Consider the following 14,293-nt stretch of genomic DNA (forward strand, 5'->3'; position numbering starts at 1 on the left):
TTAAAAGGATTCAACAAAGCCTTTACAGTTGAATTGGTTGTGAATCAGTCTATCTTTGTGGTTTTATTGCTGTCTAAGCTGAATTTATCAAAACAGTAGCCAATAGAAGGGAGGAAAAGGTTACTCAAAAGCTTTATAGGGTTTTTAGTGAAAGAGCCAGTTACACAATAGAGAAAGCACCTTATTAAAGCTTAGATTGTGAAAAGCTTGGCTGGTAGTTTGAATAATTGTTTTATTACAGGTAGTCTAAATACAAGTGGCACCCTATTCCCATTACAGTGCACTGTAGGGCTCTGGTCAAAAGTGCACTATAAAGGGAATAGGGTGCCGTTTGGGACCTATTCTCTGATTTATATGAGTCATACAATGGGAGGACACTACTCTAACATTTCTTTTTACTTCCAGACAGCTTCACTGTGGTAGAGGAATCATTCTATTGAACAGCTTAACTATCACTGCACCAAATGTTGGAAATGAAAAAAAGACTGAATTACTGTGCCTTTGCTGTTTTAATTTAAATCAATTTAATTTAAATCATTATTGAATCTGAACTGTGTGGGGAAACAAATCTCGTTTTAATTGCAGCTCAAGACAATAAATATGCATGCGCACACACACACACACACACACACACACACACACACACACACACACACACACACACACACACACACACACACACACACACACACACACACACACCAGGGTAAGGCTGTCTACTTGTCTTTTACTTCATTATGTAAATTGGACTCCTGGTGTCTCTGCATCTCGTTGAACAGTCTGTAGATGTGGAAGTGACCTTGGAGAGTCGTCCTGCAGAACCATAGAAGAATAGACAGAACAGAAAGAACAGGTTTAGGGGAAGTTACTAAATATATGTCCCCAATGGCACCCTATTCCCTATATAGTGCACTTATTTGGACCAGGGCCCATAAAAAAGTAGTGTACTATGTAGGGAATAGGGGCCACTTGGGATGGGACCCTGTTCAAAGTAATGCACTATATAGGGAATAGTGTGCCAATTGGGACGCAAAATAAATCTGTAACCTTCAGCATCTCGTCTGTTTGATGAAGCTGTATTGTTCAGAAGTCAGATGACGCCATCTAGTGGATAAATAAATACATGATTTATGTGAAGATTGGAGGTAGCTGTACTGAAAAATATATATAAACGCAACATGTAAAGTGTTGGGCCCATGTTTCATGAGCTGAAATAAAAGATCCCAGAAATTTTCTATATGCACAAAAAGTTTATTTCTCTCAAATTTGGTGCACAAATTAGTTTACATCCCTGTTAGTGAGCATTTCTCCTTTGCCAAGATAATCCATCCACCTGACAGGTGTGGCGTATCAAGAAGCTGGTAAAAACAGCATGATCATTACACAGGTGCACCTTGTGCTGGGGACATTAAAAGGCCACTCTAAAATGTGCAGTTTTGTCACACAACACAATGCCACAGATGTCTCAAGTTTTGATGGAGCGTGCAATTGGCATGCTGACTTCAGGAATGTCCACCAGAGCTGTTGCCAGAGAATTGAATGTTCATTTCTCTACCATAAGCCGCCTCAAATGTCATTTAAAAGAATTTGGCAGTACGTCCAACCGGCCTCACAACCGCAGACCACGTGTATGGCGTCGTGTGGGCGAGCGGTTTGCTGATGTCAACGTTGTGAACAGAGTGCCCCATGGTGGCGGTGGGGTTATGGTATGGTTAAGCATAAACTACGGACAATGAACCCAATTGCTTTTTATCCATGGCAATCCTGATGCCCATTGTGTGACCCATTTTCTTTAAAGGTATCTGTGACCAACAGATGCATATCTGTATTCCCAGTCATGTGAAATCCATAGATTAGGGCCTAATGAATTTATTTCAATTGACTGATTTCCTAATATGAACTGTAACTCAGTAAAATCAATACAATTGTTGCATGTTGCCTTTATATTTTTGTTCAGTATATATGGCCCAATCCCAAATCAACCCCTAGAACAGGATGTCTTCATTCCACAGAGGGCCGAGTATCTGCGGGTTTTTGGTTTTTCCTTTCAATTAAAACCTAGACAACCAGGTGAGGGGAGTTCCTTACTAATCAGTGACCTTAATTCAACAATCAAGTACAAGGGAGGAGCGAAACCCCCAGACACTCGGCCCTCTGTGGAATGAGTCTGACACATGTGCCCTAGAACCTATGCCCTATGTATCTGATTGGTGTATGCAGTATGCAGTAGCATATCAGAGTGCAAGTTGGAGCTATTACCATATTTCTCCACCTGTAAAATCCTTTCAAATCGGCACAGGTTCATAGGGCATAGGGTCTGGGGTCGATTTGGTATAAGCGATCTTTTGTGATCCCTCCATCATGAATCTGATTATTTCAATAAAACGTATACCATATGTATGAAAGACAAAATACAGATGAACAACAACCCTGAGTTGATAGTTCAACAGGCTGACTGCAGGTTATAATACACAGTATGACCACCAGGGAGCAACAATATCCTGTAAATAATAAATAATAATAATAATTTGGTGGGTGCTTATATTTGTCCTATTACACACATGTACAAGTGTGTATTAATACACGTGGAAATTGTAAATGTGTTTTTTGCATATCCTAACTCCCCCTGAGACACCCTTGGAGAGTGGGGTCACGGCCAGGGTCTGCCATTATCAATGGCGACCCTGGAGAAATTAGGGGTAAGTGCCTTGCTCAAGGGCACATCGACAGATTTTTCTGCCACCCTCTGAAAAAACTCTGGGTGCTATTCAAAGGAAATGTTTCAAGTTCGGTATCACTCTATTCTCTCCCTGATTCAATTCCACTATGTGCTCCCAGGCCTCCCCTGTCATTGTGTTCTTGACAGAAATAAGGCCTCCAGTCTAATCCTGTCCTGTTCTGTCTGTGTAGCATGTGACTCTGGACACCAACTCGCTGCCTAGCCTGCTGCTATAAGGAGACCAGGGTTATAACTATTCTATGGCTAATATAGCTCTAACTTGTCCTGGTCTAACTAAGAGTGTATGGGAGTGTCTGTTCTGATGGAGTGTGCACAGGAGAGAGGTATTCTGACTGCGTCTTGACTTACCTGACTTATTCCTGTCAGCTCCTAGTGGAGCAAAGAGCGTCAACGGTGCTCATCTCCAGCAAACTCTGTTCTGGATGGTTTCCTTGACCTCATCCCAGTTGATTCCTGCCTTCATCTCTTCCTCATTCATACTTCTCCATGTCTTCTTTAGGCAGCATGTGACTGTGTGTGGTGGTATTCGGGAGAGAGGTATGTCAACATGATCTGGTATATTGTTGCTGGCGGTGTCCCTGACATCACATGTCTGTTCTCTATGGTGTGGAACAGCTATGTGGGGTCAGGGGTGAAAGGTCATTAGAACGTTGGGAGGCCAGTAGATTGTTATAGATGGTAATTTTTTGGTTTAGACAAATTCCCTGAAGATAAGTTGACTGAGAACACAATCTCATTTACTGCAACAACCTGGGGAATAATTACAGGGGAGAGGGAGAGAAGGGGTGATGAATGAGCCAATTCAAAGCTGGGGATGATTAGGTGTCCAAGATGGACATTTAGCCAGGACACCGGGGTTAACTCTTACGATAAGTGCCATAGATCTTTAGTGACCACAGAGAGTCAGGACACCTGTTTAAAGTCCCATCTGAAAGACGCCACCCTACACAGGGCAATGTTCCCAATCACTGCCCTAGGGCATTGGGATCTGTTTTTTGCATTTTATTTGACCAGAGGAAAGATTGCCTGGCCACTTCCAGCAGCATCTGGTCTCCCATCCAGGGACCGACCAGGATCAACCCTGCTTAGCTTCAGAGGCAAGCCAGCAGTGGGATGCAGGGTGGTATAGAGTAAATGCATAGAATGCGTCCCAAATGGCACCCTATTCCCTACATAGTGCACAACTTTTGACCAAAACCCTGGTTTAAAGCTGTGCACTAGGGACGAGGGTGCCATTGCAAAAAACAGATCCCAATGCCCTAGGGCAGTGATTGGGAACATTGCCCTGTGTAGGTGAAGTAGATGTGAAGTAGAGAACACACCATGTGAGGTGAGGTGTTGACTAGCAGAACATACAACATACAAATAAACAAACTGCAACTGGAGTGAATAGAGAGCGACTTTCAATTAAACAAATTCCCTTAGAGCAATTACGTTTCTATTCTAATCCATTCTAATTGCATTTGTCTGTGTAAAAATAATAAACACGCAATGTAAACATTTCATAAACATTTTTTACATTGTTTAATTAAAAAATCTTGTCTCTGGAACTAAGCTGAAGCTCAGTCCAGCCAGCTCTCTACAGCAGGTCTGGAGATCAAACCTGAGTCACATGGGCTCCATCCCAAATGGCACGCTGTTCCCTTTTATAGTGCACTACTTTTGACCAGAGCCCTATGAGGGTTCTGCTAAAAAGTGGTGCACTATATAGGAAATAGGGTGCCATTTATGACGCAACATGTTTTCAACCTTAAACACTAAGGTCATATAGAATAACATTACACCCATTCAGACACACACAGCACTGTTGAAGCCCAGTAAAACCAGCTTACAGATTAGTACCGTATCAATTACAATAACAATGACGCAATGCAGGAATCAATATATAAGTTGTAGCATTAAGCCTTTCAATTATACAGTATATACAGCTAGTATGCTTGTATGTTTTCACACACACAGATATATACAGACACATGCGTGCACACACAACATATCTAACATAAAGCATCACATTTTACATTAATAAAATAATATACAGCTTCCCAGAAGCTTTGAAGAGCTTAAATGTCCAAGACATAACTGTAATACTAAATACTAATGGACATTGGCAGGATCATTCTGTCCCCTTTCGGTCATAATAATACAAATAATAATAATAATAATAATAATATTATAATAATGTCATAATAACATCATAATAATGTTTTAATAACGTCCAGCACCTAAGGAGGTCTTCTTGTGTCATTGTGTAGATAGTCCAGAGAAGCTCCATACTCTCTTCAGTCTCTGTGTTCTGGCATCAAATTTCAAACCAGACATGAACATTGGCACAGTAGATCACCTGCTGGGGGTTGACGAACAGTGGCAATTCAACATGTAGAATCGTCGGGAAATAAATAGAATATGACGACCGATGTTCGGTGGTCAGATGCGATAGGGCGGCCATCCGCTGGTTTAGTGCTTCAGCTCTGCCTATTGGCTTCTGGACGCTATGAATGTATACTCCTCCTCTCAGTCCTCCTCTAGCACCAGACATGGATGGGTCTAGCTCCAGAAATAATTAGATGTCACTGTGCTTCCTCGGTATAGCTTCCTCACTCACAAATCCTTACTGGTCCTTGAGCTCGCGTCCTCTGTCTAGCAAACACAGGTGACCAGCATCTTGGCAACGTCTTAGCCAACTACGCTACCAAAAAGTTAGCAGTTTGATGGCGCAGGTGGAGACATTTCAGGCCGGGGAGTGAGGTTACAAATCCAACTCGGTTAAACTAGCTCTAGGCCAGGCCAGGTTGGGTCTAATTCCCTCCAGGTATGGGGTGGGTCTATGGAAGACTCTAGTGTCAGATCTTGGTCTCTGGCCCCTCTGTGCTGATTGGTTGGAAGGAGTTGCGAATGCGAGCAGCTTCAGCAGCACAGAGGTGACCAAAGGCCTTGTTGTACCACTCTGGACTCCGCCCCCTGGAACAACAACAACAACAACAACAACAACATATGGTCAGGTTCAAACATAACAACAACAACTACAACAATAACAATAACAACAACTACAACAATAACAACAGTCAGATTCACACACAAATCTACACAATCTTCGAAATTAACTTTCTATTTATACAGTATATGCTAAGGTATGTTATGTGTGGACTCACTTGAGGTCTACCCTGCAGATGTGAGTGAGTCTGGACTTCCCAGAGCCGCAGGGTTCTAGAAGGTAGTTAGACTCTAGAACCACGGCCCTCACCCCACCGACCCGGGGACAGTCCTCATGTTCTACAGACACACACACCAATGCACACGTCCCCTTGGGAAGGTCAGTCCTCCACGACCTGACAGAAAGAGACAGAGACAGACAGACAGACAGACAGAGTCAGCTTCATTCAGTACATATAGAACAGACAGGGCTTTAGGTTGATGTGAGCTCTACAGAAACAACATACATAGCATTTAACATTATCTTGGGGATTCAGGTTTCCTCTGAGTTGAAATGTAAATGTCAAAATTCTAAATACAAACACACACATGCAAACACACACTCACCGTAGGACCAGGAAGTCTCTGCTGGGGTGTGGGGGCATGCGGTTGAGGACATAGTGGAACACCTCAGTGTGTCTGTCCAGAGTCTCAGCTACCTTCCACTGCAGCAGGTCCACGTCCCACAGGTGGCGATCTCGCAGCACGCGGTTCAACACCACCGAGGGAGGGGCCTCCACCTCCACCACCACACGCCACCGCCGCAAAGGGTTCCCATCACCCACCTTCTTACAGTAGAGCTCAGTGTTGTCTGAACTGGTGCAGGACACCCAGCACTTAGCCTTCTCTCTGGCCTCCTTCAGGAGCTCCTGGAGCCTGCTCTCTATGTAGCTCTGGTACAGGTTATGTGGTCTGGTCTCTGTGTGTGTCTGGCTGAGACTAGTCTCTGTCTGGTAGGACACATCATCCTCCTCCTGCTGTCTACAGAGCTCCTTTAAGGTGGGAGCGTGAAGGTCTGCCTCCACGTATGACTTCCTGGACTGAGTCACCATCTCGTGAGGAATCTGATTGTTCGGAGAAGAAAGATCAATCAGAGATCAGGTCGCTATGGATAAGAGCGTCTGCTAAATGACAAACTTTTTTTTTTATGGTTCGATAACACTTAAAAGGCTGAAGGTATAATGCTTTATATCTTACCTGTCGACAGGTATGAGCCTTTATAATGTTTTATAATGAGATCCAATGTATCTAAGGCATCTTAGTAACATTGTTGATTAGTAATGAAGTATTCTATTCAGGTCTATTACCTCAAACAGTCGGTTGCACTCTATGATCATGTGGGCGAGTCCCTGCGTCGCAGCAAGGTTCTCATTCAGGTCCTTCTGGTCGGGCCGGCCTGTCGCGTACTTCCTCTGCATGGCCCTGAGGATCATGGGTAACAGTTATTAACACAGCAGAGGATCATGGGTAACGAGACAATTATGAACACAGCAGCCAGAGTCCATCAGCCGAGGTGCCAAATGAACACATTAACCTCTTCCCTCTCTCCCACTGAAAACAGCTAGTTAACCTCCCTCCCAACCCACTAGATAAACAGAGTCCCCCATGCAGCCGAGACACCCACTCGTCACAGCTCCTAACCCTCGCTTTCTCCTGTCCTCCCTCCTTCCCTGCCTTCCCAACCCTCTCTGGCCTCCCTACAATCCCTCTCTCTCCTCCCTGTCATCTCAACATCTCTCTCCTCTCCCTCTTCCCTGTCATCAACATCTCTCTCCTCTCCCTCCTCCCTGTCATCTCAACATCTCTCTCCTCTCCCTCCTCCCTGTCATCTCAACATCTCTCTCCTCTCCCTCCTCCCTGTCATCTCAACATCTCTCTCTACATGCTATCCCTTTGATCCTGTTCCACCAGTTAGTTAATTGAGAGGTTACTGTTTGTACACAGCGTGATGTCATAAAACACAGTGTTTTAAAGAGTACCCTGGAACTCCAGAACCTTCTTAATAAAAACAGCCCAGAACCAGATAGGCAGTCTACTGTAGTTAGTTAGTCCACTGTAGCTGAACCCCTGATGCCTGAGCCAGACTCCCACCTGGTTAACATCAGTCTTCATAGAGACCTAGTTAGGAGGACATCATCACTGGGGAGTCTAATAAGAGGGCATATTGTATATAGGATCATTATGTATTATAGAGCACAGCAAGGTGACCCAAATTCAAGACCCAGTGGGTTATAGTTGTATCAGCCCATTATATACACTGCTGAAGGAACAGTCCAGGGTGCCTCATTTGGTCCTACTTTAGAGCTGCTCAGGTGATGTACCTGTGTGTGTGTGTGTGTGTGTGTGTGGTGTAGTGTAGTGTACCTGGGTGAGAGGTTGTCATTCTTCAGGATGTTGAGGTGGAACAGGGACGGGGCCAGACACACAGCAATGTTCATGGGAGTCATCTGGTTCTCCTCCACAGAGGAAGTGACATCAGACAGGAAGCAGAGCAACATCTGGAGCACCTCCCTGTTCTCGTCTGACATCAGCATAATGGCCGCCTGCACAGCCTGCAACCGCTGGTCCTTAGGAACATCTGGAGGGAGGAGAGGGAGGAAGGGATATAGGGAGGGAGGAATAGAAGGAGGAGAAGAGAGGAGAGGAGAGAGGGAACGAGAGTGAGACAGAGATAGTGGTTGAACTATCCAACCATGGGCAATGGAGAGAGACCTTAGTATGATTTGTCTGTCTGTCTCTGTGTGTGTGTGTGTGTGTGTGTGTGTGTGTGTGTGTGTGTGTGTGTGTGTGTGTGTGTGTGTGTGTGTGTGTGTGTGTGTGTGTGTGTGCGCGTGTGTGTGTGTGTGTGTGTGCATGTGCCTGTGTGTATCAGTCCTTACACTGGTAGATGTGTAGGAAGGTCTCTCCCAGCTTGCTGGTCAGTAGAGGTTCAGGCAGGTCTCTGAAGAACTGTTTGACCATGTCTGCTATGTCGTACGCTGACTGGTCCTCGTAGCTGACATCATCAGGAGATGCCTCATTCATCTGCCTCAGCGCCTGGATACGAGACTTCACACCAGACTTACGGAACAGACCCACCTATAGACGGAGTAGAGCAGAACGTTCAGACAGACAGACAGACCTGGTCTAGATACTGACCGACTGACTGGTTCTACAGAGAGAGAGACTGACAGTCTACTGTAACACAGTATAACAGAGAGAGACTGACCTGGTCTAGACACTGGCTCCTGAGGTATCGGAGGGCCTGCTGCAGGCTGAGGGGGAGGGGCTGACCAGAGCGCTGGACATGAACAATCAGAGGAACACCAAACACATTCTTGTCCTTGTAGTCTGGAACCTTCATCCTCTTCATGAACTTTGGAACCGACCTGACAGAGAGAGACAACACAGAATTAGTCCCATGTCTACTCACACACACAGGAATAGGGTTCAGCCTTGACAAGGTTGATTGATTGGTTGATTGATTGATTGTACTCACCAGGTCCATCCGTGTTTGTTGGACATGGAGTATTTCTCCATGATGGCCGTGAGGCGGAGGAGAGAGAACTTCTGCAGCAGGCTGAGCTGGCCTGCTGATTGGTTGGTGATCTGGAGCGAGGCTACTGCGTGGCTGAGCCGGTTGGACATCTGGAAGCTGGGCCATCGCAGACTAATGCCAGAGAGAGAGAGAGAGAGGAGAACAGTTAATATACGTTCCAAAGAGCACCCTATTCCCTATATAGTGCACTACTTTTGACCAGATCCCCATAGGAAAGTATGCAGGGAAAAGGTGCACTATGTAGGGAATAGAGTGCCATTTAGGATGCAGCCTTGGACAATGATGTCAACTTGAAGATTTGTAAATGTATCAAACTACTGAAACTGGCCACAAATCATTCACTAGACTTCACCTCTAAAATATGGACGTTTTGAGTACGTATTTAGCACTATCAGTATGGAAATAATGACAGGATAATGATTTCTACAAGGAACTAAACACTGAGATGTTAATAATAATTTGAGGACTATGATTCTTACCGGTTGGGTCTGGTTAGTGATGCTCCCACCCCTGAGTCCCTCCTCTCTCTGTATCCAGTACAGTGAGTCTCATTGAGGGACATGCCGTCTCTGTCCCCGTCACTGGCTGTGCTCTGTCCCTCCAGAACAGACGTCCCCTCAATGTCCAGCGTGATCTGGCTGGAGGACTGCAAACCTGCAGGCTGGAGTCCCTGTCCGTCCAGTCCTGCAGAGGGCAGCATGTTCTTGGACCAGTGGTCCACTATCTGCTGCAGGCCATTGACATGCTGCAGGATGTCATCCAGGTGGGGGAACAGGTCTTCCTTCTCCAGGTCCAGCAGGTCTCCAGTAGAGGCATAGAGGTGAGACCCAGGGACGTTGTCGTACACACTGATCCTACTGCCCCGTGGGCAGCACTGGGTGGCCGGGCAGTGGTGGAACTCCCTGGGGTTAGAGTTAGGTTGGGAGTTGGGGTTGGACTGGGGCTCCAGGGGGTTGAGGCTGCCAGTGTGCCAGGGGACAGAGGCCCCCAGGGTGGGAGAGAGGCTCTCTATGGACAGGGCCTTGGGGAAGGTGCCAGGCTTGTGGTCTTTGGGGATGTGGACCACCAGGTCCTCGTAGGAGTGGAACTCATTATGCCGGTTGTGTTCGGCTACGCCCCTCTTCCCCTGGGCCACGCCACTGTTCTGCTGCAGGCTGGAAAATACGGCCAAGTCCTCCAGATACATGCCACTGCGCTTGGCGTCGGACCGGTCCGTCCGCTGGGAGTGGGGCTTCCTCTCCTTCAGACTGGGGGAGGAGATGGTGCTGCCGCTGGAGTGGCTGTTCTCGCTGCTGGAGGGGCACTGGGGGGTTAGCCCTAGGGTTGGTCCCCCAGTGTATACCTCCACCGCCCCCGACCCATCCCCATTGGTGATCTCCACACAGCGCAGCATCTTCAGGGCCTGCGGCTCCGTCTGCAGTACCGGAGCGCTGATCACCAGCATCTTGCTCCGCCCTCTATCCAGCGTACCCCGGGAACGTAGTGTCTCCATGCGGCACAGGAAGTCCTTGGCTCGGGTCCGTCCGGCGCGGCTGTTTTTGGCGGGCAGCGAGCCATAGTAGGGGAGGTGTTTAGGGAGATGTGACAGGGTAAGGGAGGTGGAGTCAGGTTCAGGCATGGCTGCAGAGTCGGAGTAGTTCCGTTTAGAACAGTCCGAGTCCTCTGTGCTCACGGCCTGGTGGCCACTCCCCCCACTGCTTTCACTGTGGAGAGATGAGACCTCTGGTTCACTGAGGTCAGTTAGAACACTCTCGCTACTGGTGGTGTTCCGCAGGCCCCGCCCCTCCCCCTCTCTGGGACTCTGCCCCTCCCCCTTTAGTCTGGACCAGCGGCGGCTCGTCCACTCAAACGTCCATCTGTCACTGATGGCAAATAGGTCCTCCTCATCAGAGTCTTCACTCTGAATACACAGGAAGACAACACAAAATCAATTATCAACCCATGATCACCTAGTCAGGTAGAAATCTAAACCAGTTAACAGTTACATAAACACAATCATCCGAGTCTTCACTCTGGACACACAGGAAGGGAGAAGACAAATAGCACTGTCAGTACACTTTTATCAACACATGGTAACAAGACATAATCCGAATGATTGGTTCTAGTTATAAGCTGATGGGACAGCTGTATCTAGATATTGTGATTGTGAGATCTGTGAGGGTGTGGCATCACAGCCTGTCTGTATCTGTTCCAAGAAGGAGAGACAAATGTTATCTGTGTTTTTTCCTAACAGTAAACGATGGAGCCAGAGGATGTGTCTGTTCAGTTATAATCACATTACAGTTCTTTATCGATCACATAATCATGATGATTTAACATCACTAATCAGGTTCTACAGCCATAAATAAACCAATAGGAAACGTCCTCCACACTGAAGGAAGATGAAACAACAGAGGTGTTGGGTGCGTCCCAAATGGCACCCTATTCCTTATAGTGCACTACGTTTGACCAGGGCACTGGTCAAAAGTAGGACACCCTTTAAGGAATACAACAATGGACACATTTCACATATCACAGTATCTGAGTTAGAGGGATGGAAGGATAGAGGGATGGAAGAATAGAGGGGTAAGAGGAGGAGTCGTTTTGTGTTGTTACAGGACTACTACTTAGCTGATATCCTCAGTAATTATTACCATAATACCCTAGAAAGGTATACATAATATCCTTGCATTGACTAAAGCTGTTATACAATATCATTGTGCAACTGAACAAGATCATAACGGTCATAATATATAATAATATAATAATAATTAAAACCTCTACTTACCTTTTTCTTAGGAAGGTTGACGTCTAGTTTCATAGAGGCACACTTGTTCAAGGTGTTGAGTCGTCTGGAAGAAAAACAAGCCAGATGGATGTAAACAATCACATTCTCAGAGTTCATCCTTCTCTTCAAGAGAAGTCACCAGGAATAGACACAGTTAGTTCTCCAGTCCAGGAGTTAAATGACTTCGGGGCTGACGACTACCCAGCCAGGGCAGCCCAAACCTAATCATGCCTGCCAACTGTGGCTAATAGCTTAATGGACAGATGCTCTGGCCATCTCCCTGCCTGTCTGTCTGCTTCTGGCCTCTCTCTCCCTGACAGGGATCTAATTGGTGAAGACTGCTGACACGCTGAGGGGCTGATGGTAGCCTGCTGTGGTAGTCATTAGTCTATTCGCCTGTGGTTCACAGAGATTCTCCATCAACAGCTAATGGACTAGTCTCTGCTGCTTCTCCAGCTGCACACAGACTTCCTGTTCCTGCTCCCTCTTAGTCACTCTCTCCTTCTATCCAGTAGGGTTCACAAACACACAGGAAATTAAGTTCCTGTTGGTATTTTCTGGGCTAACCAGCTCTAAACAGCTCCATAACTGTTAGATTTGGTTTCAATTAAATCCCACCCACAAGTTGCTAGAGTAACAATGGGAATTTACAATATACCCTATAAACAGTGTGGTTACGTCCCAAATGTCATCCTATTCCCTATATAGTGCACTACGGTCAAAAGTATTGCACAATATAGGGAATAGGGTGCCATTTGGGACCCAGTCAGAGAGTAGGAGAGTAGGGGTCTGTGGGACAGCTAGCCTGGCAGAGAGTAGGGGAGTAGGGGCCTGTGGGACAGCTAGTCTGACTGAGAGTAGGGGTCTGTGGGACAGCTAGTCTGACAGTGTAGGAGAGTAGGGGTCTGTGGGACAGCTAGCCTGGCAGAGAGTAGGGGCCTTTGGCACAGCTAGCCTGGCAGAGAGTAGGGGCCTTTGGCACAGCTAGCATGGCAGAGAGTAGGAGAGGAGGGGCCTGTGGGACAGCTAGCCTGGCTGAGAGTAGGGGAGGCTGGCCTATTGCAGAGGTAAATAAGGCAGAGACACTTAGGCCAACAAGCTGCCCTGTCTAAAACAACAACAACAACAACTACACGAGAGGAAAACATGACGACACATTCCTAACCAATCCCATGCCAGCAAAATGGCGCTCGACGGAAGATTTGCGGTGTGACAGTCGTAATGTTTTGCCGCTCCAGATATTGTCCCATGCAGGGTTTATGTGGATTCTGCTCTGGAGCCAACAGGATACAGTAGAGCTGGAGGTCTGTGTCCCAAATGGTACCCTATTCCCTACATAGTAGACAACTTTTGGCCAGGGCCCATAGAGCTCTAGCCCTAGGTTAGTTCCCATGGTCCTTACATTAGCTGTTGGAGCCTGTAGAGCCTATAGAGTGTTGAGGGCCCCTAACTCCTCCTAAAAGCTTTGACTATAGAGCATAATAGAGCCTGAATAACCAGGAATCAAAGAGAAAACAGCAGTGGAGAGCGTGATATATCTATCTGTTCCTCTCAGCCCCATGGTGAGTGTGGAGGGAGGAAGTGTTACTCTGCTCACCACACACAGTGACAGGCAGACAGTATGTTTACCAGCCTCGCCTGGCTCCAGGTGACCATAAAGAAGCTGAGAAGTCAGGGATGGTGTAGGGGGGTGACACTCACAGGGAGACAGAGTCACAGGGAGGTGAGCGCTGGGAGGCTTTGTCTCCAGGGCTAGTTTGGAATGTAGAGGAGTTGCTTAAGGGTTGTTTAGAGTCACTGTGTGTTAATCTGTGAAGGCAGCCCTTTCCCTCCTCCTACCTTGGCTTCATCCCAAATAGCACCCTATATAGTGCACTATTTCGACAAGATTCCTATGGGTCCTGGTCAAAAGTAGTGCACTATATAAGGAATAGGGTGTCATTTGGGACGAAGCCCTTCTCTCTGCTGACAGTCTCTGGGGAAAGTTACCATAGCAACATAAGGCAACATGGGGAACTAAAGGGCTGTTTTTAACCCAATTAGAGACAGTTAATGTCTTGGCATAGCAGAGGGGAAACAATAGTGAGGTTGAACTTGACTACTAGTCTTGCCAGACAGAAGCAGGTTTGAAAAACAGGCCCAGAGGGGTATACTACAAAGCAAGATCAGTGAGTTAGCCAGATAAACAACCATGACTAACTATTGATTTTTTGGTTCATTAAGAAAGTCAAACTTATATACAGTATTCAGACCCCTTGACTTTTTCCACATATTGTTA

General features: G+C 46.6%; 1 protein-coding gene across 4 annotated transcripts in view; it reads right to left on the reverse strand.

Annotated features, from left to right (window-relative positions):
• Positions 1–4,236: 4,236 nt before the first annotated feature.
• LOC121567871 (stAR-related lipid transfer protein 13-like) overlaps positions 4,237–14,293 on the reverse strand; it is a 115,075-nt gene continuing 105,018 nt past the window's right edge. For all 4 annotated transcript variants that reach the window (XM_041878220.2, XM_045220285.1, XM_045220286.1 and 1 more), the window contains 10 exons: positions 12,016–12,079; positions 9,728–11,148; positions 9,189–9,359; positions 8,919–9,078; positions 8,590–8,788; positions 8,075–8,288; positions 7,018–7,132; positions 6,278–6,774; positions 5,890–6,066; positions 4,237–5,698 (listed from right to left, as the gene is read on the reverse strand). In XM_041878220.2, the coding sequence (XP_041734154.2) occupies positions 5,581–5,698; positions 5,890–6,066; positions 6,278–6,774; positions 7,018–7,132; positions 8,075–8,288; positions 8,590–8,788; positions 8,919–9,078; positions 9,189–9,359; positions 9,728–11,148; positions 12,016–12,079 (3,136 nt within the window). In that variant the 3' untranslated portion in view covers positions 4,237–5,580. The remainder of the gene's footprint in view (positions 5,699–5,889; positions 6,067–6,277; positions 6,775–7,017; positions 7,133–8,074; positions 8,289–8,589; positions 8,789–8,918; positions 9,079–9,188; positions 9,360–9,727; positions 11,149–12,015; positions 12,080–14,293) is intronic.

The sequence above is a fragment of the Coregonus clupeaformis genome, chromosome 6 (assembly GCF_020615455.1).
Source record: "Coregonus clupeaformis isolate EN_2021a chromosome 6, ASM2061545v1, whole genome shotgun sequence".
Lineage (NCBI taxonomy): Eukaryota > Metazoa > Chordata > Actinopteri > Salmoniformes > Salmonidae > Coregonus > Coregonus clupeaformis.